This window comes from Protopterus annectens, chromosome 10.part0 (genome assembly GCF_019279795.1).
Source record: "Protopterus annectens isolate FY-2018-M chromosome 10.part0, PAN1.0, whole genome shotgun sequence".
Taxonomy (NCBI): Eukaryota; Metazoa; Chordata; order Ceratodontiformes; family Protopteridae; genus Protopterus; species Protopterus annectens.
The window spans coordinates 344915083-344939951 of NC_056744.1; the positions used below are offsets into that span (position 1 = coordinate 344915083).

At 43.0% G+C, this 24869-nt stretch overlaps 1 protein-coding gene across 1 annotated transcript in view; it reads right to left on the reverse strand.

Moving 5' to 3' along the window:
* Nucleotides 1-24869, reverse strand: part of LOC122813115 (flavin-containing monooxygenase 5-like) — a 589830-nt gene that overhangs the window by 89844 nt on the left and 475117 nt on the right. The window contains exon 6 of the mRNA XM_044085248.1: nt 11002-11201. Coding sequence (XP_043941183.1) covers nt 11002-11201 — 200 coding nt within the window. The remainder of the gene's footprint in view (nt 1-11001; nt 11202-24869) is intronic.

Consider the following 24869-nt stretch of genomic DNA (forward strand, 5'->3'; position numbering starts at 1 on the left):
CTGGAAGGTACCTGTTGCTAGTATTCTTAGGCCAACACATACCTTGGTTTCCACTGGGATGGGTTCCCCTCTGTTGGTTCTGTGTGTGAGGCGTGGCCTGCACAGCTCCACTATTTGCTGCAGGAGGTCTCTGTCCACTCTATAGTGCTCTACTATCTCCAGCTCATGTAACCCGTGGTAGGTGACCCTGGGCCTGTACACTCTTCTCCATCTCCTCACTGTGGGTTGTCTGGCACCATGTGCATTGTCACCACCCTCAGCAAGTCGCCTATGTCTCATTATGACAGCTATGGCAGCCCCTAACATTTCTGCTCTGAGTTCAGCTTTTTCAGTTTTCACTTCTGATAACTTAACTCCTGTCTTGCAGTGTCTCTTGAGAGAAACATCCTGCACTGCTGTTTGCAGAGTTTTAAGTGCTGGGCTGGGCTACTATTCTGCCTGTGTAATTGCCTGCATCTAATTGTTTTCACCTGCTAGCTCCAGCAGTATTCCCTGCTAGCTTCCTACTAAATCTCTTGCTTCCTTTTTCCTTTCTGTTTCCTCAGGGAGGAGCCATGTGTAAACCAGCAGAAACATGCTCACAGTGGCTTACACGCGCGCACACATACTTACACGGTTCATAATCTGCTTATTCAGATTAAAACGCATGCACGCCCGCGCAAACAGTGTTAAACATCTCCCAACACGCTCCCACATGCTCAGTCTGCCTTACACGCGTGCACACTGCCTTACTCGCGCTTCATGGCGCGCACACATGCGCATACACATCCAGCAAGAAACTTTGGTGTAGGCAACAGTGTACACCTTCCATTTCTTGACTTTCTCATGCTTAGTTAGTGGCACACCTCTTTCCATGATATCTGTCTGACATCTGTCATGTAACTCTGACCTCCAATGAACTGCATTTCTTTCTACCATTCCCCCCTGTGATGTCACCTATCTCCAACTCTGTTCCTCCCCTTCTGTAACTCTTACACTACTCAGACTGTGCTCATTTGCTATGTGACAGTGGAATTCAGTATCCTTACACTCATTTGCATCAGATTGCCTACTAATGCTTAGTTACATGTCTTAGACTCAGCTTCCCCCCTTAGCAACCACTACACGGTGGCCATGTTGGTTTTGGTCTGCTGGTCCCTGCATTGACATTCCATGTATTGCATAAAACCTACATTTGTAGGTTTAAAACCTTTGTTTTTATGTTCTATACAGCGCAGCCCGTTTGCACGGGGCTGCGCTGGGTTAAACATCGGCAATCGCGAAAAAATTATATTTTTAATATATTTGCATCAGGTTAATTTGCCAATGGCCACATATTTGGCCATTGGCATGCTGCCTGACACATATGCACCCTTTATTTGAAGCTGACATGGCTCCATTGCAGTTTTTGCAGAAACGTACTCAGTTGTCAACTGAGTACATTTCTGCAGCTAAAATGGCTCTTACACGGGCTGTTCTGGGCTTCCTGGATTGCTAATCATCCTCATTTGCATGCTATTCAGCGGCAAGTGAGGTGATTAGCTTATCCACGCCCACTCCGTGTAAGAGCCGTTTTAGCTTGTCTCTTACACGGACTGTGGGCTGTTCCTGGATCGCGAAGGCTGCATGGAGTCTTACACTACTCAGACTCCGTGCAAGCCTTCGTGAATCCGGCCCTTTATTTTCTATAAAAGTGCATGTTTCTTTTGGTGATTTGTTACAGTACTTTTGTATTTCACGGTGTTTTGCTGAGACAAATCAGTGAGTTGTGGAAGAAATATTAACATCAGACTCTAATTCTAGCTACAGTATTGAAAACTGTGAAGGCAACATAAATGATCTCAGCCCAAGTGTCACCTATTAATCACAGTAGTCAGATTTCTCAAACTTGAACACTGAACTAGAATTGTTAGTTTGAAAAATGCAATAAATTCAGCTACATTTTCAACCCTGTCATTCAAACATCCCTTAAATGCTGTATCAGAGACCCTGTCATTCAAACATCCCTTAAATGCTGTATCAGAGACCCTGTCATTCAAACATCCCTTAAATGCTGTATCAGAGACCCTGTCATTCAAACATCCCTTAAATGCTGTATCAGAGACCCTGTCATTCAAACATCCCTTAAATGCTGTAACAGAGACCCTGTCATTCAAACATCCCTTAAATGCTGTATCAGAGACCCTGTCATTCAAACATCCCTTAAATGCTGTATCAGAGACCCTGTCATTCAAACATCCCTTAAATGCTTTATCAGAGACCCTGTCATTCAAACATCCCTTAAATGCTGTATCAGAGACCCTGTCATTCAAACATCCCTTAAATGCTGTATCAGAGACCCTGTCATTCAAACATCCCTTAAATGCTGTATCAGAGACCCTGTCATTCAAACATCCCTTAAATGCTGTATCAGAGACCCTGTCATTCAAACATCCCTTAAATGCTGTATCAGAGACCCTGTCATTCAAACATCCCTTAAATGCTGTATCAGAGACCCTGTCATTCAAACATCCCTTAAATGCTGTATCAGAGACCCTGTCATTCAAACATCCCTTAAATGCTGTATCAGAGATAGTCACTAATGGAAATCAAAGAAAGCAAAGTAATTAAAATGTGGATTGTCAAAAGCTTCTCATTCTAGGGATTTCTCTCTGTCCATCTAAAATGACACCAGGGAGGAGAAGGTATTGATTGTAAAATAAAATCATGTTACCTATGGCAGTTTCCTTTAAGGCTATTCTGGGGTATAACAAATTAGAAAAATAATAATAACCACTTACTTTGATACAGAGACATTACAAATGCAGAAACGTTCAACATATGCTAACACAGACACACACACACACACACACACACACACACACACATATATATGTATTGAAAACTGTGAAGGCAACATAAATGATCTCAGCCCAAGTGGCACCTATTAATCACAGTAGTCAGATTTCTCAAACTTGAACACTGAACTATAATTGTTAGTTTGAAAAATGCAATAAATTCAGCTACATTTTCAACCCTGTCATTCAAACATCCCTTAAATGCTGTATCAGAGACCCTGTCATTCAAACATCCCTTAAATGCTGTATCAGAGACCCTGTCATTCAAACATCCCTTAAATGCTGTATCAGAGACCCTGTCATTCAAACATCCCTTAAATGCTGTATCAGAGACCCTGTCATTCAAACATTTATATTTTTTATTTTGGGTGCAGTTCTCCTTTAATCTTGAATTTCTTAGGGTCACTTGGGTAAGGACTACCCAGTGATGAAGTTAAGAGGACATATGCCCCCAGACTTAAGGATTACTACTTCTGGTGTCTAACTCCACTTTTTATTTTTTTACTTTCATATTAGAGCACTTCTTGCAGGCTTCTATGGGATGATCCTCCCTGAGACAGGAAAATCTTTTGGTGGGATCTGTCTACTTGGTACGCTTCTTAGCAACTGTTTCCCCAGGAAGTCACCAGGCTCAGAACCCTGAGAAATATAAACTCCAAAATTCACTGAAAAACCAGAAGCAACTCTTGCTAACAGCAAGAGTGATGCTAAGTGTAATAAAAACAATAAGAAAACTGCCCCAGGGCAGTAGTTAGCATTCCTGATATTCCTTTAATGAGACTGTTTGCCCCAGGGCAGTAGTTAGCATTCCTGATCTTCCTTTAATGAGACTGTTTGTCCCACGGCAGTAGTTAGCATTCCTGATCTTCCTTTAATGAGACTGTTGGCAAAGTGCATTGCATGCCTCGATCGGGCAGAAAGAAGTGAAGATGGTGTAAAATGCCCTCTGTTTTACCCAGCCCTAGTCTGATACCTCAGACATAAAAAAGAGACCAGTCAATGCAGAGAATGTCCAAAGGTAGTCTTTAATTCAAACAAATGTACCTCTACAATAACAGATATCCCTATCCAATCAATTAGGACATCATTCCTGAGTTAAAGACCTTGAAATCATGATGGATGACAATCTGAGATTTTAAGCACATGCTGATGTGGTTAGCTGAAGTAAGAAAGTGTTGCTTCATTTATATGTTACATTAATTAGACATCCCATAGGATATAATGGATCTGCTTGCATTTACAGTATAACGACAATTAAGAGACTGCAGAGGGTACAAAAACACATCTCTATTTTCCTCCATCAAAGTTTTATATTTTATATTGTTTTAACTGTCTCCCCTCTCTTTCTGTATTCCCTCACTTATCTTCTTTATTTTTTCCTCTTCAAACCTGTTTTGACTATTTACTGTTATTCATAACTTTTATCCTTTAACTCTACTCTTATCTTTCTTAACAACTTATATTTTCTGCTCATTCTATTACTTGCAAATTTTAATTTTCTCTCTCATAGGTTCATAGGAGGTTAGTAGGCTATTGGCCCTAGGACCTTTATAAGCCTAGCCATGTTATACCCTTGTTCGCTTATTGACCAAGTTGTATGGTCTATATTTGCAGACTGCCCTTATCCAAGAAGAACATAGGTGACACCCCTGGGGTAAATTTATGGTCTCCCATCCAGCTGTCTAAGTTACACTTAAACAGGGTCATTGAGGAGCTCTGTTTTACGTGAATTGGGAGTTTGTTCCAGAGGAGTGGCAATCTCTGGGAGACATATCTGTCTCTTCAGCAGGATCCCTAGAGAGAGTAGATCCTGTCCTATTTGACTTGCAAATGTTCAGAATTTACATTACGGCAGGATGCGAGACTCCTCTGTAGGCCAGGCACAAGTAGCCTCTCAATCTATTTACATATTTTCATTTATTATAATACATTATATATATATTTCTGTGATACTTGTCCTGTTGCAAGATATATATATTTATATATTTTATGCTGACTTTTTTGTACTCATATTTTTTCTTAATCTTATTTTATTGTTTTCTGGAGCTTTTCTCCACCAGTCTCCACTGAAACTTTGCCTTGTATGGCTGGGTTGGATTTTCCTGGTAAACAAATTAAACAAATAAATAAATAAATTCATCATTTATCTTAGAGGGGAAAGGATCACAAATTTGGGACAGTACTCCATTTCATACAGACTTGTTATTTTGATCTACAAATGCTTTAACAACAATGTTTTGTCAATAACCTTTAGGATATCATGCTCATCCCACTCCTCAAATACCAGAAATAATTCTTATGTTAGATTGCCAACTGCCTCTCCCAGGCTTATGAATGGGTATTTTGCATACAGGGTTTCTCAAATCTGGAATTCTTTACCACCTTCTGTTAGACAAGCATCTTTAATGACAGTGTTGAGGTCACACTTGGATGATCGGTTTAGAAATGCTAAATATAACGCATGTCATTAGGGTTACTATAGCAATAACCCATGCCTGGGTGTGGGTAATGCTGGATTTACCCACGGTTGGCGTGGTTTGGTCCCGAGGGCGAAGCCCGAGGGACCAAACAAAGCCAACCATGGGTAAATACAGCATTACCCACACCCAGAAGTGGGTTATTGCTATTATACCATGACATTATTTAAGAAAAGAAACTATTACTTTTCTTAAATAATGGCATAGTATAATGCCTGTTTACTGCCCTTCCGCAGATGTCTGGCATCCGCAGTTCTGATGTACTGCGCCGCGCAGTACATCAGAGTTGAGCAAAACGGAGAAAGCAAGATCTCCGTTGCTTTTTTTTTTGCTATGTTAAATGGGTTTAACATAGCGAGACAGTTTTAAAATAAGCAACGGAGATGTCCGTTGCTTATTTTAAACTGTCTCGCTATGTTAAACCCATTTAACATAGCGAACAGTAAAAAGCAACGGAGATCTTGCTTTCTCCGTTGCTTTTTTAAAACTGTTCGCTATGTTAAATGGGTTTAGCATGGCGAGACAGCTTTAAAATAAGCAATGGAGATCTCCATTGCTTATTTTAAAGCTGTCTCGCTATGTTAAACCCATTTAACATAGCGAGACAGTAGAGTTATACTAATGGAAAAAAGTCCGGGCGACCGGACCTTTTTCCATTAGTATAACTCGATTTACAATGTGCACGCTGGCCAATCAGCGTGCACGTTTTGGGGGGGGGGGTCATGGTATAATAACTCTTAAGTAGCCTTTACTAAGGCCTTGAGTCAGCTTTTCTCAAAACACTGAACATTGAAAGCTATGGAAATTAGGCTGGATACACAGACATCTATCTGCGGCAAAAAATATTCTTGCTGTATGCTACCACACAATGATCCCCATGCTAAACATCTGTGGTGCAACCCATCACTGTTCTGTTATCCACACCTAATTACACAGGAGGGCAAAACTGTCACCAGAAAAATGAAGTTACTTAACTAGGTCACAAACATCTTTTATATTTATGACTTAAGTCTGACTGTGAACCATTCAGTTGTGAAATTACAACTTTTAAAAAAGGGAGAAAATAACTTGCTTTGTACAATATGGAACTTGTAGGTACTGTGTGCAGCATGTGAAACCTGCTATCACAAAACACAGAGGAAAAAAACAGAATTGGCTGACAGACTGAAAAAATAGTTATTCAATGACAGGAAACCTGGGCACAAACTATAAATCCCTTGGGGTAGGGTCATGACTCACTGTCTTCTAAAATCTCATCCTTGGAGTAGGTTAATGCCCTGGTCCCAGACATGCCAAATACACAGATGAAGGGTGACTTCACAGTCTTCATTGAGCTTTGACTCATGAAGCAGAACAGCTAGTCAACATTACTCTACCGCCATATAATGTAGGTACGTTGCAAAAATTATCAATTAAACATGCAAAAAACAGAGCTACACAATAGATACAAAAGCTACTACAACATTAAATAAATTCAGATGTTCAACTAAAATTACAAGATGTGGGATTTGGGAACTTATGTGGACAGTGACCACCTAACTTTTAACCAAGATATGTCCATTGTTGTTAAGAAAGTCTTTTTATATTGCACAGCTTATAACAAAGGGATTTTGTCTAGATCCTGGGATGTCACTGTCTCCCTTTATTCAGTCCTCATGAGGCCAGTCATTGACTAAAAATACCCCTTATCTCTAGGAAACAGGTCATCACTGCCCTCTCAAAGGCAGAAAATACTGCCTCCATGGGACCTGATAACATCCCAGGCTGCATCCTACATGAACTCAGGCATATACTTACAGCACCATTAGGCACCCTATTCAGCCAAAGCCTGAGTACCGGCTTTGTCCCAGCCGAGTGGAGAACAACCACTGTCATCCCTCTGCGCAAAGGTGGAGCGTCCACCGATCTGGGAAATTATAGATCCATCAGCCTAACTAGCCTGATCTGCAAGGCCATGAAATGGATTATCATGGGCCTCATTAAGAGGGACATTGGCAACCTCCAAACACTCGACCCCACACAGTTTGGCTTTGTGAAGAGGAGGTCATGTCTGTTAAATCTGGTCGATTTCTTTGGGACAGTCACCAAAGCCATGGACGAGGGGAAGACGGTGCACACCGCCTACCTTGACCTGGTCAAGGCCTTTGACACTATTCCCCACTTGGGCATAGTACACATACTCTCTCAACTAGACATCAATCCATATGTTATCAGATGGGTAGCAAACTGGCTCAATGATAGAACCCACCTAATCAAAATAGGGGAAGCCACCTCAAGCAGTAGACCCGTAACAAGCAGCATACCCCAGAGATTGGTTTTGGCGCCTCTGTTATTCAGGATATACTTCTCTGAGGTGCAGGCCAAAACCAATGGGCTATGGCTGACCAAGTTTGCAGATGACTGCAAGCTGGGAGCATTCATCAGTTCCCCAAGTGATGTGGACATCCTCCAAGAGGGTCTCACTCAAACAAATGACTGGTGCCAGAAACATGGCCTCAAGCTGAATACCAAAAAATGCATCATCATCCCCTTTGGGGAGAGTGATGTCCCAACATATTATCACATTAATAACAATGTCCTAAGCATGCAATCTGTCGTGAGGGATTTGGGCACCCAGGTTGATAGCAAACTTGACTTTTGACCATCATAGGTTGGTACTAGGCTATCAGCCTATACATGCCTAGCCATAACAATTCCCTGGCTATTTCTTCCCACACTATTTACTTCCCTGGAGCCCTGTCTAGCAGGGCGACTGACATGATCCCTGGGGTGAATTTCCTTTCTCCCATCCAATTGTCAAGGTTCCTTTTGAAGAGGGCCAAAGAGGCACTCTGCTTGACATGTATGGGCAATCTATTCCAGAGTCTGGGAAGTCTCTGGGTCAGGAACCTATCCCTCCAGCATGTTTTGTTTATTGTGATGACAATGTTTAGATCCCTGGAATGTGTGGCTCTGAGGAACTGGGATTTCTTTAAGTGTAGCATGTCCAACAGCTCTGGGTTTGACATGGCCTTGTATGTTAAGCAGAGATCACCTCTGAGTAGATGATATGCGACAGAGTATAGCTGGAGTTTTTTAAGGCGGTCAGCATAGGGCATCTGCTTTAGGCCTGTGATTCTTTTAGTGAGGTATTTCTGCGGCCTTTCCAGTTGTTGCAGATGTCTTGAGAGGTACATACCAAATGGGGTGTTGTATTCCATAATGGGTCTAATGAGGGATGAGTACAGTGGGACAATGACCTCCTTTTTTCTGGATGAAAAGCCCTTAGTGATGAGGTGTGCTACATAGAAGGATTTCCTGACTGTTGTGGCGATGTGGTTATCGAAGGTGAGACCACTGTCCACCTGTGTCCCGAAGTCTCTGTTGCTTCCATTGTATGGAAAGCTTTCTACATGGTGCACCTCATAAGTAAGGGTATCTCATCCAGGGACAAGGAGGTCATAACATCCCAGTATTCTTCCCTTATAAGGCCAATTATTGAGTACAACACCCCCTTCAGCATGTACCTCACAAAACACGTGCAGCAGCTGGAGAGACCACAGAGGTTCCTCACCAGAACAATCCAGAGCCTCAAACATCTACCCTACACAGATAGGCTAAAAGCCCTGTCCCTCTACTCATTTCCACACAACTCCTCAGAGGTGAACTCTGTCTGGCATACAAAGCAATCTCAGACCCCGCCTTGATGGGACTGCTGCATATCCGCAAGTCAAGCTCCACTCAAATAACTTGCACGCGTTGACCTCAATCTGGTCTGTGACATGAATAGGACTTGATGGTGGGACATATTTGTGTCCCGGAGACTCCCCCATCTGTGGAACAGACTCCCTCTCCACGTCAAGCACAGCACCTTGTTATCCTTTTTCAAGAGCAACCTGGATAACTGGATGGGAAACAGAAAATACACCCCTGGGATTCCACTTGTGTCCTTGCTGAACAGGGGCTTTGGCTGCTGACATGTCTAAACATGGGCTAAACTCTTGGCTAGGCTTATAAAGGCCTCAGGGCCAATAGCCTAGTAACTTCCTATGATCCTATGATAAAGCTTCCTTTGGCATGTATCTGTCCATACGCATGCAACAATTGGAGCACCCAGACAGAGCCACCTTACTAGAAGACTACGACCTAAACAATACATTCTGCATGGACTTATTCAAAGCCCTGTCACTATATTCAGTATCCTACAGACTGCTAAGAGGTGGCATGTCTGGCATACAAGGCATCATCCACTGATAACACTGATGGAACTATTGCACATTGGCAAGGCAAACGGCATGAGGAATATGTGGCCCAGGGATCTAAACCTCCTTTGCAACATCAACAGAATGGTTTGGTGGGACAGGTATATTTTATTTATTTTGACATTTGAAGACCAGGTTAATCCAGTGGAGCTGAAGCCCTTTTTCAGCAGATACCTGGGCAAAAAAAGCACCAATTAAAATTAGTTACAATACCTTATAACAACTATTACAAGAAACTGAGATAAGCAGAAACAATATAAATAATTACAATTTTGTTTTGAAGATATGATAATAAAAAGTAGGACAATACAGACAGTAATTAGTAGCAGAAGAGCAAATAATGGATGCAAGGATGGACGTATTAAGTAGGGTCATGACAAGTACAACTCCTAGTGTTAGTATATCTCCCAAAGGGAACTACTGCTTTTGAAAAGATTCTACATGCCCTTAAAACAAAACACATCCCTGTCCATATTCCCGCACAACTTGGATATATGGATGGGAACAGAAAATGTAGCCGAGGACTGCTCCCTGTAAGACAGATGCAGTTGCTAAATGCTTTATAACACGCATGGCTCACCTCAAATTATCTATGGTATGATTCCAGTTATTCTCACTAGGGTTAATATATAATTATCGATCATGGGATGGGTAAAGTCCATCTAACACCAAGCAGGACAATTTAATTCAAGCACCAAAAATGAAATTAGCTAGGCTTAAAACAGCCTTCAAAGATAGCTAATGCTCACCTAGGAACCTATATGCAATATTTTCTAAGTATCTACACAAACAGTCCTGAAATAAAAAAACCTACAAAAGAGTTCCACATGTCCAGAAACATTGCAAGAAACTGACAAAGCTGCATCTTTTCAGAGAAATTATTGGAATGGTCATGTGGGTGTCTCTTTTCAATAATGGGAAAGCACAGACATCGAAAAGGGTTTAAGAATTTTTTTTTGGATGAAGTTGCAGGTAGTCACAGCAGAGAGGTTGTGTTGGGGGCTGGAAAACTAAAAAAAAAAAAAAAATAAAAAAATAAAAAGTGTGAAAGAAATACTAAGAAATCATGATGCAGCTGTAACTCAGGCAGGAAAAACACTGAAACTAAGAATGTCAGCAAAAGCGTGGAGATACTTCTGTTACTCCGTGATCAGATCTCAAAGTACATAAAGTTTAGTGGACTAATAGAAGGGACTGTGATGGCCACAGTATGGTGCTAATACTAGTGATATCAACCCCACACTAGCAAATCACAATGAACCCCTGCTGTCCTGCCAGAGGCAAAGACTATCATCAAATCAGTGTTAGTAGCAGTAAAGCATGTTGTATTGTGGGGACCCTGGTGTGAGCCTAACAGCTAGGGCAGTATATGATAGCAGTGAAATTTAATTAAATTAACAAAGATATATTTCCTGAACTGCGTTGCTATTCCAGTCATTCTTATGTCAAACTAATGGAATACATTACCTGTGCTCGGGCTGCAAACTGTAATTTTTATGGTTAAACCTTTGATTCAATTGGCTTTCCATCCAACTGCACTGCACAGGATATGGCAGTATGTATCTCAGGGCATAAACAGCACGACAGGTGCGTACCATGTCAACAGGATAGCCATTCGTAGCGACTCGGTTTATTATCCATGCACCCCTTCTTGTACTTAGGAACACCTGCTCAAAAAAGAAAAAAATGTGATTAAATGCTGCTCATTGAAATACTCATATATGTCTGGTATGCAGTGTTAATTTAACGACCCCTCTCTTTCTCAGTTGATGTACTATCTGTTTGACAACTTTGCCTACAAGCTACCTACTGCTATATCCTTTATCTATAATCGGCCAACTGTCTGGGCTGCACTTGTAAATCAAATAACAAAACTTAGAGATGCACTGCTGGTTGTAAAACATGCAATAGATTTAAAACCAATCAATCCGTTGACCTGGCCATCTCTTTGCTACATACTAAGCAGTGCCATGTACATAGTCTACAGAGGTCAAGCTGGCAATGTTATGACATAATATGAGGTACAGTGGTATCACAGCTTCTGTGGTGCTTTTTTATGATTTGCCTGTTTGTTACTTTATTCCACTTTAAATCTTTATTTACTTTACTGGCACAAGTAGTGTTGGATTATAGCCGTCATGGACCAGGAGCTGAAAATGATAAGAGCCCGATGTATTTAGTGTGACAGTAACAAAGAATTTCAGATTAAACTGAGGGCAGAAGCAGCAGGGCCTGTTTCTAAACATGGACCTGGAACTGCTGCCCCATTAGCCCCTTTGTTAATCTGTCCCAGGGAACAACTAAAAAGCAGAACACATGAAATAACCACCTTTGACTACCATGCAGCCTCTGACTGCTCCCCTGGCATCTGCACCCTCCCATCCCCCAGATCCCCCAATGGTTCCATTCTGAGTATCGCTAGATATGACCCTTCACCTCCTGACTGCTTGAAATGTTAACGTTAGTAGTAGCTTACATTAGCAGTGGGAGGCAAAGGATTCCACAGGGGAGCTGCAGGAGAGGATCCTTGAGCCATCATGAATAGGGCAGAAGGATTCCACAGGGGAGATGCAGGAGAGGATCCTTGAGCCATCATGAATAGGGCAGAATGATTCCACAACGGAGCTGCAGGAGAGGATCCTTGAGCCATCATGAATATGGCAGACGGATTCCACAGGGGAGCTGCAGGAGAGGATCCTTGAGCCATCATGAATAGGGCAGAAGGATTCCACAGGGGAGCTGCAGGAGAGGATCCTTGAGCCATCATGAATAGGGCAGAAGGATTCCACAGGGGAGCTGCAGGAGAGGATCCTTGAGCCATCATGAGTAGGGCAGAGGGATTCCACAGGGGGAGCTGCAAGAGAGGATCCTTGAGCCATCATGAATAGGGCAGAAGGATTCCACAGGGGAGCTGCAGGATAGGATCATTGAGCCATCATGAATAGGGCAGAAGGATTCCACAGGGGAGCTGCAGGAGAGGATCCTTGCGCCATCATGAATAGGGCAGAAGGATCCCACAAGGGAGCTGCAGGATAGGATCCTTGAGCCATCATGAATAGGGCAGAAGGATTCCACAGTGGAGCTGCAGGTGAGGATCCTTGAGCCATCATAAATAGGGCAGAAGGATTCCAAGGGGGAGCTGCAGGTGAGGATAACTGAGCCATCATGAATAGGACAGAAGGATTTCACATTAGAGCTGCAGGAGAGGATCCTTGAGCCATCATGAATAGGGCAGAATGATTCCACAGGAGAGCTTCAGGAGCGGATCATTGAGCCATCATGAATAAGGCAGAAGGGTTCCACAGGGGAGCTGCAGAAGAGGATCCTTGAGCCATCATGAATATGGCAGAAGGATTCCACAGGGGAGTTGCAGAAGAGGATCCTTGAGCCATCATGACTAGGGCAGAATGATTTCACAGGGAAGCTGCAGGAGATGATCCTTGAGCCATCATGAATATGGCAGAAGGATTCCACAGGGGAGTTGCAGAAGAGGATCCTTGAGCCATCATGACTAGGGCAGAATGATTTCACAGGGAAGCTGCAGGAGATGATCCTTGAGCCATCATGAATAGAGCAGAAGGATTCCACAGGGGAGTTGCAGGAGAGGATCCTTGAGCCATCATGACTAGGGCAGAAGGATTCCACAGGGGAGCTGCAGAAGATGATACTTGAGCCATCATGAATAGGACAGCTGGTCAAGGTCATTAGCTGTAGCCGCAGCTACTGTGAGGACATCAAGATACCACTGCTGTCCTCCTTTATGATAACAGAAGATGACCCTGTGAAGCTCCTGATCTTCAACAATGGTCACACATGCATCAGATTTCTCCAAACCCCACAACAGGAGAGCTGGCCATTGGCCACTTCATTCTATCATCCCTGGCCAATCTTACCAATGGCCTGAGTCTGCTTCTTAAACCTAAACAAGTAGGGAGGTTGGTATGATGGCTAAAACAAGTAGGGATGTTGGTATGATGGTTAAGGTGTTTACCTTACAGACACAAGGTGCAAGGTTAGAGTCTTACATGGGGTAAATGGCTAGGCTTAAAACGGCTCACAAGGGCACTAATCTTTGTACTCTGATGAGGTTGGCATAATGGTTAAAGGGTTTACCTAACAGACACAAAGTGCAGGGTTTGATTCTCACATAGGGTAAATGGCTAGGCTTAAAATGACCCACAAGGACAGTTAGCCGAATACTAATCTATGAACCTATGCACTTGCACTGCTGACATACACCCTGTCTTTGCATCACTGTATGACATAGGTGTATCACAATTATTGTACAATGTACCATGAAATTAAAAACAATTTCTGCAAATTAAATCCAAAGCATGGTGCTTCTGTGACTTATGTACAGCCACAGAAACCACTTGGAAAACAGATACTGGAAGGGGGACAACTAGGCTATAAAAATTTAATTTGGATGAACTTTGTATAGAAGGTGACGTGCTTCTGTTGTTGTAAAGGAGTTCATGATGTGGTGCAATGAAATACAGTCTGTGCTGAGCAAAGACAGAATAGGCATGAGCCTTATTGTAATAATAATAATAATAATAATAATAGTAATAATACTATAATAATAATAACAATAACAATAATAATAATAGTAATAATAATAATATAATAATAGTAATAATAATAACAGCAATAATAATAATAATAATATAATAAAATAATAACAATAATAATAATAATATAATAATAATATAATAATAGTAATAATAATAGCAATAATAATAATAATAATAATATAATAAAATAATAACAATAATAATAATAATAGTAATAATAATATAATAATAATATAATAATAGTAATAATAATAATAGTAATAATAATATAATAATAATATAATAATAGTAATAATAACAATAATAGTAATAATAATAATAGTAATAATAAAAATAATAATATTAGTAACACCTATTTGTTTTCAAGGTAGGCCCAGGATACATAATCCGTTTTTAGTGGTGACCCAAGAGCAATGCTTGGTTAAGTGACTTACTCAAGGTCACATGGTAAGCAAATGAGGACTGAGGGAATCAAACCTTGTACCACATGAACTACAGCTCATAACATTAACTGTCTGCATCAATTGCCAATATTTTACCTAGGCAAAGTCATTGAATCATGTTTTGGGCTTCTCTTCGAACTGGAGAGAACAGGACACTACCAAAAGGTATACTACCATGAGCCCCAGGGTCTTTACATCACCCACACGTTAAAAGAATAGTTAGAAACATTTCCTGAGGTATAAAATTCTTATGGAGATACCACCAAACACACATTCTCTACAGCTTTATTTCACCATGAAGGCAAATATTAGAGGTATGTGTTTCTATTGCTCAAAAATAATTTCAACCTAATGAATGCCTGCCCACTGCATACAAAGTCTCAGATTATGGTCTAGGCAAGCATTCTGCATACATTTGTATTCTTTAAAAATTAGTTTATTCAGGTGTGCAGTCTAATTATTTGCATCTGAGATAAAGTCTATATTCTTAGGAAAAGTATTATCGAATATATTTGTCCAAGAAAGCTCTGAGCCCATAGCCCGTAGATATCTAATAATGATAGCATGTTAAGGGGTAGTACCTTACAACTGCTGAAAAAAATAAGGTCAGTGTTATGAAGAAGCTGCCCCCACTCACAAAAAAGTACAGTTTTGTACCTACCATAAATGTAGATGTTCGAGTGCTCATACAGCTGCAGTCATTACAGATGGCTTATCCTGCCGTCAGACGGGTCCTCGGTTGGCCGAATTCCAAAGTCTAGGTCCGGTGTCGGTTGTCGTCGCTTCTTCCCTGACGTCAGTGTGGCAGGGGTATAAAAGAGGCAGCCGACGCCATTTTCTTCAGTTTTTCTTGCCCCAGATGTCAGGTGCCCCCAGAAGGAAGGCAAACATAATGTTATGCAAAGATGCAATGTTGATAAATCAAAAATAGTAGTTGCAAGCAAATACACCATAAAAGAATACCCCAAAAAGGTTATATGAAAAGGTGTTTGTCATAAGGCCTGTCCTAAGAGTGGATGGAGGGAGGGAAACCTGGACTGCAGCTGTATGAGCACTCGAACATCTACATTTATGGTAGGTACAAAACTGTACTATGTTCATCGTGCATACAGCTGCAGTCATTACAGATGGGTAGAATCCCAAAGCTAAGTAAGGGTGGTAAGGCACTAAGTGGAACTAGGAGGGGCTAGGATGCCCTGCAGGACTGCTGTGGCAAAGCCTGCTCTAGATTTTGAGTATAGTGGGAGGTGATAGTGCTTGGAGAAAGTGTGCACTGAACTCCAGGTGGCTGCTTCCAAAATGTCCTTGGTAGGGACCACCCTGAGGAAGGCTGCAGAAGTAGCTGTGGCTCTGGTGGAGTGGGATCTGATGGATGCAGGCACAGTTTTTCCATGAAATGAGTAACAAAAGCGTATGCAGTGGGCTATCCATTTTGAGATAGTCTGTTTGGAAATAGCCTTTCCTTGAGCACCTGTAGCATAGGACACAAAGAGTTGCTCAGATTTCCTGAATGGCTTTGTCCTGTCCAAACAGTAACAAAGTTGTCTGTGAATGTCCAAGGAATGTAGTAGTCTTTCCCCTTTGTTTTGTGGATTAGGATAAAAGGTAGGTAAGTGGATAGTCTGATTCAAAGCTACACTGGATACTACCTTTGGCATAAAGGTAGGGTTGGTTCGTAAGGAAACTCTGTCCTGATGGAAAATGATGAATGGTTGCACAGCCATGAGGGCCTGTAGCTCTGAAACCCTGCGTGCTGAGGTGATAGCCAGAAGAAAGGCTGTTTTCCATGACAAGTATTGTAGGTCTGTTGAAGAAGCTGGCTCGAAGGGAGGAAGGGTCAGCTTTTCCAATACGAAGTTGAGGTCCCAAGCAGGGACTGGTGGTTTCCTTGGGGGTTTTATATTCTTTGCCCCTCTGAGGAACTGCCTTAAGAGAGGATGAGAGAATAAAGGAGGATCTGTGTTGTATTGTGCAGAAATGGCTGAAGCGTGGATCTTGATGGAGGAGAAGGAAAGTCCATTGTTTAACATCTCAGCTAGGTACTGTAAAATCTGAGGTAAATTTATTACCCAAGGATTCTGTCCCTTTTCTTGATTCCAGGCAGAAAATCGTTTCCATTTGGCAGGGTAGGCCTTTCTAGTAGAAAGTCTTCTGGCCTCCAAGATGACATCCTGCACCTCCTTGGAGAGGAGAAACTGTTGGGAAATCAATGAATTCTCCATGCAGCTAGATTTAGGGTTTTGAGATGGCTGTGAAGAGTTTTGTAGTTGTGCTGGGACAACAGAAGAGGGACTAGAGGTAGGATCCATGGTGGGGAATGTGTCAGGCTCTTCAGGAGTGGATACCAGTGTTGTCTTGGCCAGTCTGGAGCAATGAGAATCATTTTCGGCCTCTCTGCTCTGGCTTTTAATAGAACTTTGGGCAGCAGAGGAAGAGGCGAGAAGGCATAGACTGTCAATGTTGCCCAATTGAAGGAAAGTGCGTCCACTTTCCAGGCCTGTGGATGATAGGTCCTTGAACAAAATTTTTTCAACTGGCAATTTCTGTGGGTAGCAAAGAGATCTATGTCTGGCTGTCCCCATGCCTGAGTTATCTTTGTGAAAACTTGAGGATGCAACTTCCATTCATGTGGATCTGTCATATTTCTGCTTAGGTTGTCTGCCAGTGTGTTTTCCTTCCCTGGCAGCAATTGTGCCTGTAGTTGAATTTGCAATTCCAGTGCTGTGTTCCATAGGGTCATGGCTTACCTGCACAGGGGGTATGAATGAGTTCCCCCCTGTTTGTTTATGTACCACATCACTGTGGTGTTGTCTGTCCTTATCAATAGCTGGCCTGGATGCAGTAGGTCCTTGAAGGTCATAATAGCCTTTTGCACGGCTAGCATTTCCTTTTGGTTGATGTGAAGGAGCTTCTCTTTTCAGGTCCATTTTCCCTGAATGCACTGATCTGTCATGTGTGCTCCCCAGGCGTAATCTGAGGCGTCTGTTGTGATGATTTGAGTTGCTTGAGGTACACAGAAAGGAAGACCTGTGTTTCTTTGGCAAGCTTGAGCCCACCACAAAAATTCCTTCTGAAGGCATGGAATGAGTGGTATAATTGCTTCCAAGCTGTGGCTGTGTTGAGACCATAAGTTTTTTAGGTACCATTGAAGTTTCCTTATATGCAGCTTTGCACATGGGATTAGTAGGATGCAAGATGCCATGAATCCCAGAGCCTGCAGGACTTTCCTTGCAGTTAGCCTGGTGTAAGTTGCCATTTTTCTGAAGTATTGAGACAGTTGCCCTTGCTTGTCTGGCGTGAGGTAGGCCATCTGGGTGGTTGTATCCAAGCTGGCACCCAGGAAAATTATTTGTTGAGAGGGTATTAGTTTTGATTTCTTTTTGTTGACTGTGTATCCCAGGAAGTTCAACAGTTTTATTACAAACGCCAGGTGCTGCAGTAGTATGTCCTTGCTGTCCCCTTGGATCAGGCAGTCGTCCAGATATGGGTAGATTTGTATCCCTTGTAGTCTGCAGAAGGTGATTACTGATGCCAGGCATTTCGTAAACACTCTGGGCGCAGTAGATAAGCCAAACGGCAATGCAGAGAATTGGTAATGGATTGAACCTGCAAGAAATCTGAGGTATCTTCGGCAATCTTATCTGATAGGGACATGCAGGTATGCCTCCTTGAGGTCCAATGTTACCAGCCAGGACTCCTTGCCCAGCATGGGAAGAAGCTGCTGTAATGTGAGCATCTTGAATTTTGGCACCTGTAGATATGTGTTTAGGATGGATAGGTCTAAGATAGGTCTCCAATCTTTGTCTTTCCTTGGTACCAGGAATAGTCTGGAATAAAACCCTTGACCTTGTTCTTTTGCAGGTACCTCTTGAATTGCTTTCATGTCCATGAGAGCTGAAATTTGTTTTTGTGCCTCTGCCCTTTGATTTTGTGGCAGGTTTGGCATGCCTCTCATTTTTGGAAGGGTTTGAAAGTGGAACCTGTAGCCTCTGTCTATAATGTCCAGAATCCATTTGTCTTTTGTAACAATATGCCAATTTTTTGAGAATAATGTCAGTTTTCCGCCAAAAGGTGCTGCCATTAAAGCTTTGCTTGGCAGGTGTAGGGGGAAGTCATTGTGTCTGCTTTCTAAAAGACTGTGATCTATCTTCTCCACCTCTTGGGGTTGGTGCTTGCCACTGTCTGGCTCTGAAAGATCCTTGAGGTTGCCCTCTACCCCTTGGGCATCTGTATCTGCCCCTTTGAGGTCTGTCCGTGGCTGGAAAGGACCGATTTTTTGAAGGCCAGTTTCTGCTGAAACATGGAGGCTGTACCTGCAGGAAATCTTTCACTGTTTGCATTGATTTTGCTTTTTCCTCCATTTTCTTTAGCACTTTTTCAGCTTTAACACCAAACAATACATCTTTTTGAAGAGGTGCATCTAATAATTTAGCTTTGACATGATCTGGTAACGTTTGCTCTTTGAGCCAAGCATGCCTATGTATAACAGACCCTGTGACGGCAGCTCTACATGAGGCCTCTAAAGCATAAAAACCACACTGCAAGGTATGTTTACCCACTTGCTCTGCACCATGCAACAAATCCTGCAACTCTTTTAAATCTGGTTGTTCTGGTTGTGTCATCTTGCTTTTCAGCTGGGATATCAAAAACTGTTGATACTTTAACATATGGAACTGACAGTTTAATGCCCTCATGGTTAAAGTGGCCGAGGTGTACACCTTTTCCCCCACCTTTCTAAAGCTCTGGAATCTCTCTCTGAAGGTAATGGGTTTTTAGCAGTAGAGGCCTTAATTCCCTTGGGACCCTGTGAAATTGTTTCTGGGTCAGCAGTACAGCTTTTATATAGGAACTGGTGAGAATCAGGAACCCGGTAATACCTGTCTGGTTTAACAGGAGCTGGAGGCAAAGAATCTGGATTAAGGCTGGCTTCTGTGTACACATCATCCAATATATCTAAAACAGGAGGGATAGCCAGAGGCCTATGCTGGGGGAGCAGAAGAAATTCCCTAGACTTTTCTTGGAATCTGAGTAATCTTGGCCTTCCCAGTGAAAGTGTTCCCTCAATGTATGCAGGGTTTCCCCAAAAGAGAAGTCCTCAGGGGGGAGACCGAGGGAATAGACTCCTCTGCGTCAGAGTCTTCGAATGGAGAATAGGCATAATCCTGTTCCTCAGATAGTTCTGAGGTAATAGAAGTTTGATCTGAGGAAGGGTAGTCTTCCTCTAATCTTTGCCTTTTGTCAGAGGGGGGGTTGAGAACCCCTGATAAGAGTAATCAAATCATCAGCCATTAAGCATCTGTTTTTTAGGCATGGCGCCTTGAGAGGGGGTCTGAGGAACCTGTTTTTTGGTTTTCATGGCTGCTTTAGATTTAGTGAAGGCTTTACTAGAGAAGGAGAAAGGCCTGAAGACCCCCTTGAGAAATGGCAGGCCTGTCTAAATTCTGAGTTTCCCCGCCAGGAGTGGCATCGGTATCTGTAGTAGGAATGGGTGCCGAGGAGCCTGCGACCTCGGGTACTGAAGACACCGGTAATGCATTGTCATCGGTACTCAGGGGCTGCGTAGGTGCCTCGCTGAGTACCGGGGAACCGGTAGTCGGCCTTAGCGTGGTTTCAGTAGATGGTGCGGACCTCGTATGTCAGTCCTTATCTTTGCGTTTTTTGCTCAAAACTGGAGTCGGAGTATCCGACGACATAATATAATTACATTTTTTGCCAAAAAAGTGAAGGGACTCTGCCAGATGCTTAATAGTGCGCTTGTTGAATCTAGCACAAAAACGGCAGGCCGAGACGTCATGGTCTGGGCCTAAGCAAGGTATACAGAAAGAGTGGAAATCCTTATGCGGTATTTGCTTCCCACATGAAATGCAATTATTAACTTTGTCTGACATTGGTCTGAGGCAAGAAAAGTTTTCCCAATGGGGTACTTAACTTTCAAGAAGACTTCGGCTGAAATACTTTCGTAAATCTCAGGAACTGGCCGACCGGCACTTGCGAACTGCTTCTGCTTCAGGCACCGCGTGGCAAGAAAGACTGAAGAAAATTGCGTCGGCTGCCTCTTTTATACCCCTGCCGCACTGACGTCAGGGAAGAAGCGACGACAACCGACACCGGACCTAGACTTTGGAATTCGGCCGACCGAGGACCCGCCTGACGGCAGGATAACCCATCTGTAATGACTGCAGCTGTATGCACGTTGAACATCGTACTGTCTTCTAGCCCCATATGAGTCAGCTAACCATACTGAAGCAAAGTTAGGCATGCTAAAAAATAGGGTCACATCCCCAAGCCAGTCCAAAGTCCTGATGCATTTCAGAAATAAGTGATTTTTTTAGTAGATGGACTGTATGGAAGAACTATGTCCTGAATTTATTTACTCAGTAATGGATTAACTGGGCATTTTCCTTCTCTTACATTCATATATTTCCAAAGCCAGAATTACACTTTAGACAGACTTAATAAATGGTAAAAGGTATGTCAGAAAATAGCAATAGAAATGTGATAGGTTCACCCTCCCCCAGGGTTTTGATACTTTCACAGGATCATGGGAATAATACTAGCACAGGATCATGGGAACCAGAAGATGCAGAGCCATACACACCTGCAATATGTCACACTTAAAAGTTCTTGCCAACCTTTAAAATCACTTAACAGTGCTCTCCTCCCTAACTGGACAGCACAGTGGTGTAGAGGCTTGCAGTGTTGCCTCACAGCAAGACGTTCTCTGGTTTAATTCTTGGCTGGGGCACCGTGTCTGCATGTCCTCCCTGTGTTTGTGTGGGTTTCCTCCAGGTGCTCCAGTTTCCTCCCTTGTTACAAAGACATGCGTCTGGCACATTTCTCCCTGGGCCTCCCCTGAAAATTGGCTTGTTCCAAGTTGGACTTTCCCGGTAACACAAATGTTAAATAAATAAGCTGAGCAGGGCTGTACATGGTAACCATGGTGTAAATTTGTTTCTAACCATCTAATAATCGATACTAGCCTTGCCCTGTACTGGTAATGTCTCTACAGGCTGGGAATAAACCAATCCCTCCAGCGGGTCTTGTTTATCTGCTGGTGTCGATTTGTTCCACAGTACATGACCTTTTGCAAGAAACAGAAGGTCAAATAGGACTGGGCCTTTCATGACTCAAAAAGGTGAGATACGGGTCACCTCTGGGCAGCTGGTAGGTTACTGAGTGCGCAGCTGAAGGATTTAAGACCTTTCATTTGTTTGGCTAAAATCATTGAGACCTTTCCAGTTGAGCGATATGCTTAGATATGTACATACCAAAGGGAACAGGGCATTATATTTGATGATGGGTCTAATAAGAGGCACACAGCAGCCAGCCAAACAAATGCCCACCCCCTCCAGGCATGTCTAAGGGTCAGTTCCCTGCGCTTTCTCCTATTAACCTGGTGAACTTGGGCATCCTGAGGTAATGTAGCAACTGCCTCTTGTACACTGACAACCTTCTCCTCTTACCTCCCAACACTCAGACTTGCAAGAGATGCACTTATATATCCAAATTGGAAGCCATATACTCCCCAGCCAAGACTGGAATAGCTAGTCAAGAGGAGAAGGTCAACACTTGTACCACACCACATGGAAAACATAGCCCTCCAGAACACACACAAGCACTGCCTTCACATAAAAACACAAACCACACAACCATCTTCGTGAAGGCTCTCAATAAAAATCTACCCAAACAGCAGAGGCCTCCAAGGCAAAAACACACTCGACCACCACAACATAACACTAATCATGAGATACATAACTCTCCTAAACAGTGTGCCACTCAACCAAATCCCCTAAGGCAAAACAGCATGCCCAACACACAAGTCATAGGTGACTCAACAGTGAGGCACACTGATGTCCCACTCACTAGGTTGAATAAGGAGAAAGCAACAGCCAGCTGCCTGTCAGGTGCCAGGATCTACCACATAATGCATGCACTCATGTCCCTCAACAACAGGTACAAATATGACTCTGTCATTGTACATGTGGGTGTGAATGACCTGAGACATACCTCCCTGGACTACATGAAAAGAGACATGGAGGAGCTCTCGGAGTTTGTAGCCCAGGCACCCTAACCTTGAGCAGCATCCTATCATCACCCAGAATGATACCACAGTACAAGCAGAAAATGACTGATTTCAACAATTGGCTAAGTTTCTGTTGTCATTCTAAGGGGATCCAGTATCTGTCTGCCTGGAATGACATGATTGACAGACCTCGATGCTTTGCCAGAGATGGCCTGCATTTGTCATCCCTGGGTTTCCGGATACTGGCCAAGGCTCTTGCCATCCCAATAGTGCCTTTTTTAGGTGGCGTTCCAAAGACCAAATTAGCACTGTAACAGCTACAAACACTCAGGGTCATGCTGCTCAATGCTAGAAGTCTAAATCTCAAAATACACTTGCTTGTAGCACTCCTTAAAATGGAAAACACCGACATATGTGCTGTAACAGAGACCTGGTTCAAAGCAGCAGAAAGCACCCCTGCACTACCAGGCTATAACTCATTGCGCACCTTTCGGCCCCAGAACATGGACCGAAGCTGCAAAGGCGGTGGTGTTTCCATATTCATAAAGTATGCACACACCTCCAAACTGGTGGCCCAATATAATGCATCAGAGATACTTCAGGTGCAGCTAATATTGGGTAAGACAGCGATTAAGGTTGTAGCCTGCTATGGGTCCCCAACCATGTCTCAAGACTCACAGTTCACATTACTAAGCACCCTGGAGAATATTAGGATCCAACCTAACACTCTCATACTGGACGACTTCAACTACCCCTCCATTAACTGGGAAACTACTCATGTACCAATACACTTGCCCAATGTTTCCTGGAATTCATTAATTCCAATGTCCTGGACCAGCTCATTCTTACACCCACTAGAGGTAGCAACATCTTTAACCTGGTCATTACTAACATGGGCGACCATTGCTCTATACCAATAGTCAACTCTTCCCTGGTTAGATCTGACCACAAACTAATCACCTTGGAAATAATCCACATCCCACCCCACCCCCACCCTACCCGCAAAGGTAACCACCATGAAAAACTTTTCCAAAGCTAACTTTGGGTTCCTAAAAACAGAGGTGGCTAACTTCACGGCACCCATGCAAATGGAGAATAGTTGCATGACTGCCGAAATATTACACCAATTTACTGTGGAAACACGAACACAAATGCATGGATCTTGTCATACCCAATAGAACCAAGAAGCTCTTCTCCAAAAAAAGGAAGCCAATCTGGTGGTCCCCTGCCATAAACAAACTCAACAACAGAAGGAGGAAACTGATGTGGAAAAAGGTGAAGTCCCAAAACTGGAAAAACTCCCTTATCAGCCTCAACATAAAGTTGAGATCCCTCATCAAATCCTCAAACTAGCTATGAAAACAGAACTGCAGCAGATAGTAAAGATAACTACAAGGCCTTCTATAGTTATGTAAAGAATCTCCACAGCAATACCCAGATTTGCTCTGAGCTACTGCACAATGGTACCTCCTATACTGAGCCAACAGATATTGCCAATATACTGGCTGACAGATTCAGTGCCAACTTTACCCCCCCAAAGGACCAATCACAATACTAGTAGATTGCAAGGCACCCAGTATTACTGCTGCACAAGTTAAAACAGCACTGTCCAAGGCCAAGAATACAGCTTCTTTGGGACCTGACAATATCCCTGGTTGTGATCTACATGAACTACAGAGTGAACTGGCACCTCACCTGTGTGCCCTGATCAATCACAGCCTCACCTCAAGCTTTGTCCCAACCAAATGGCGCACTGCTACGGTCATCTCTCTCCACAAAGGAGGAGCGACTACAGACCCTGGGAACTATCGCCCCATTAGCCTGATGAGTCTGATATGCAAAGCTATGGAATGCATCATCATGGACCTAATAAACAAAGATATATGGAATCTCCAAACTCTGGATCCCACACAGTTTGGTTTTGTGAAGGGTAGATTATGCCTGCTCAACTTGGTTGACTTCTTTGAGTCAGTTACCAGAGCTGTGGATGAAAGCAAGGTGGTTCATACAGCCTACCTTGATCTGGCCAAGGTCTTTGATACCATCCCCCACTCAGGAATCATAGAAAAACTCACTAAGCTAGGCATTAACTCCTATATCACCAGGTGGGTTGCAAACTGGCTCACAGACAGAACCTGCAGTGTGAAAGCAGCTGACTCCAAGTTAGACTGCTGGCTAGTCACGAGTGGAGTCCCACAGGGTTTGGTCCTGGGTCCTCTCTTGTTTGGTATCTACTTCTCTGAAGTCCAGGCCAACACGAAGGGACTCTGGCTGACAAAGTTTGCAGATGGTTGC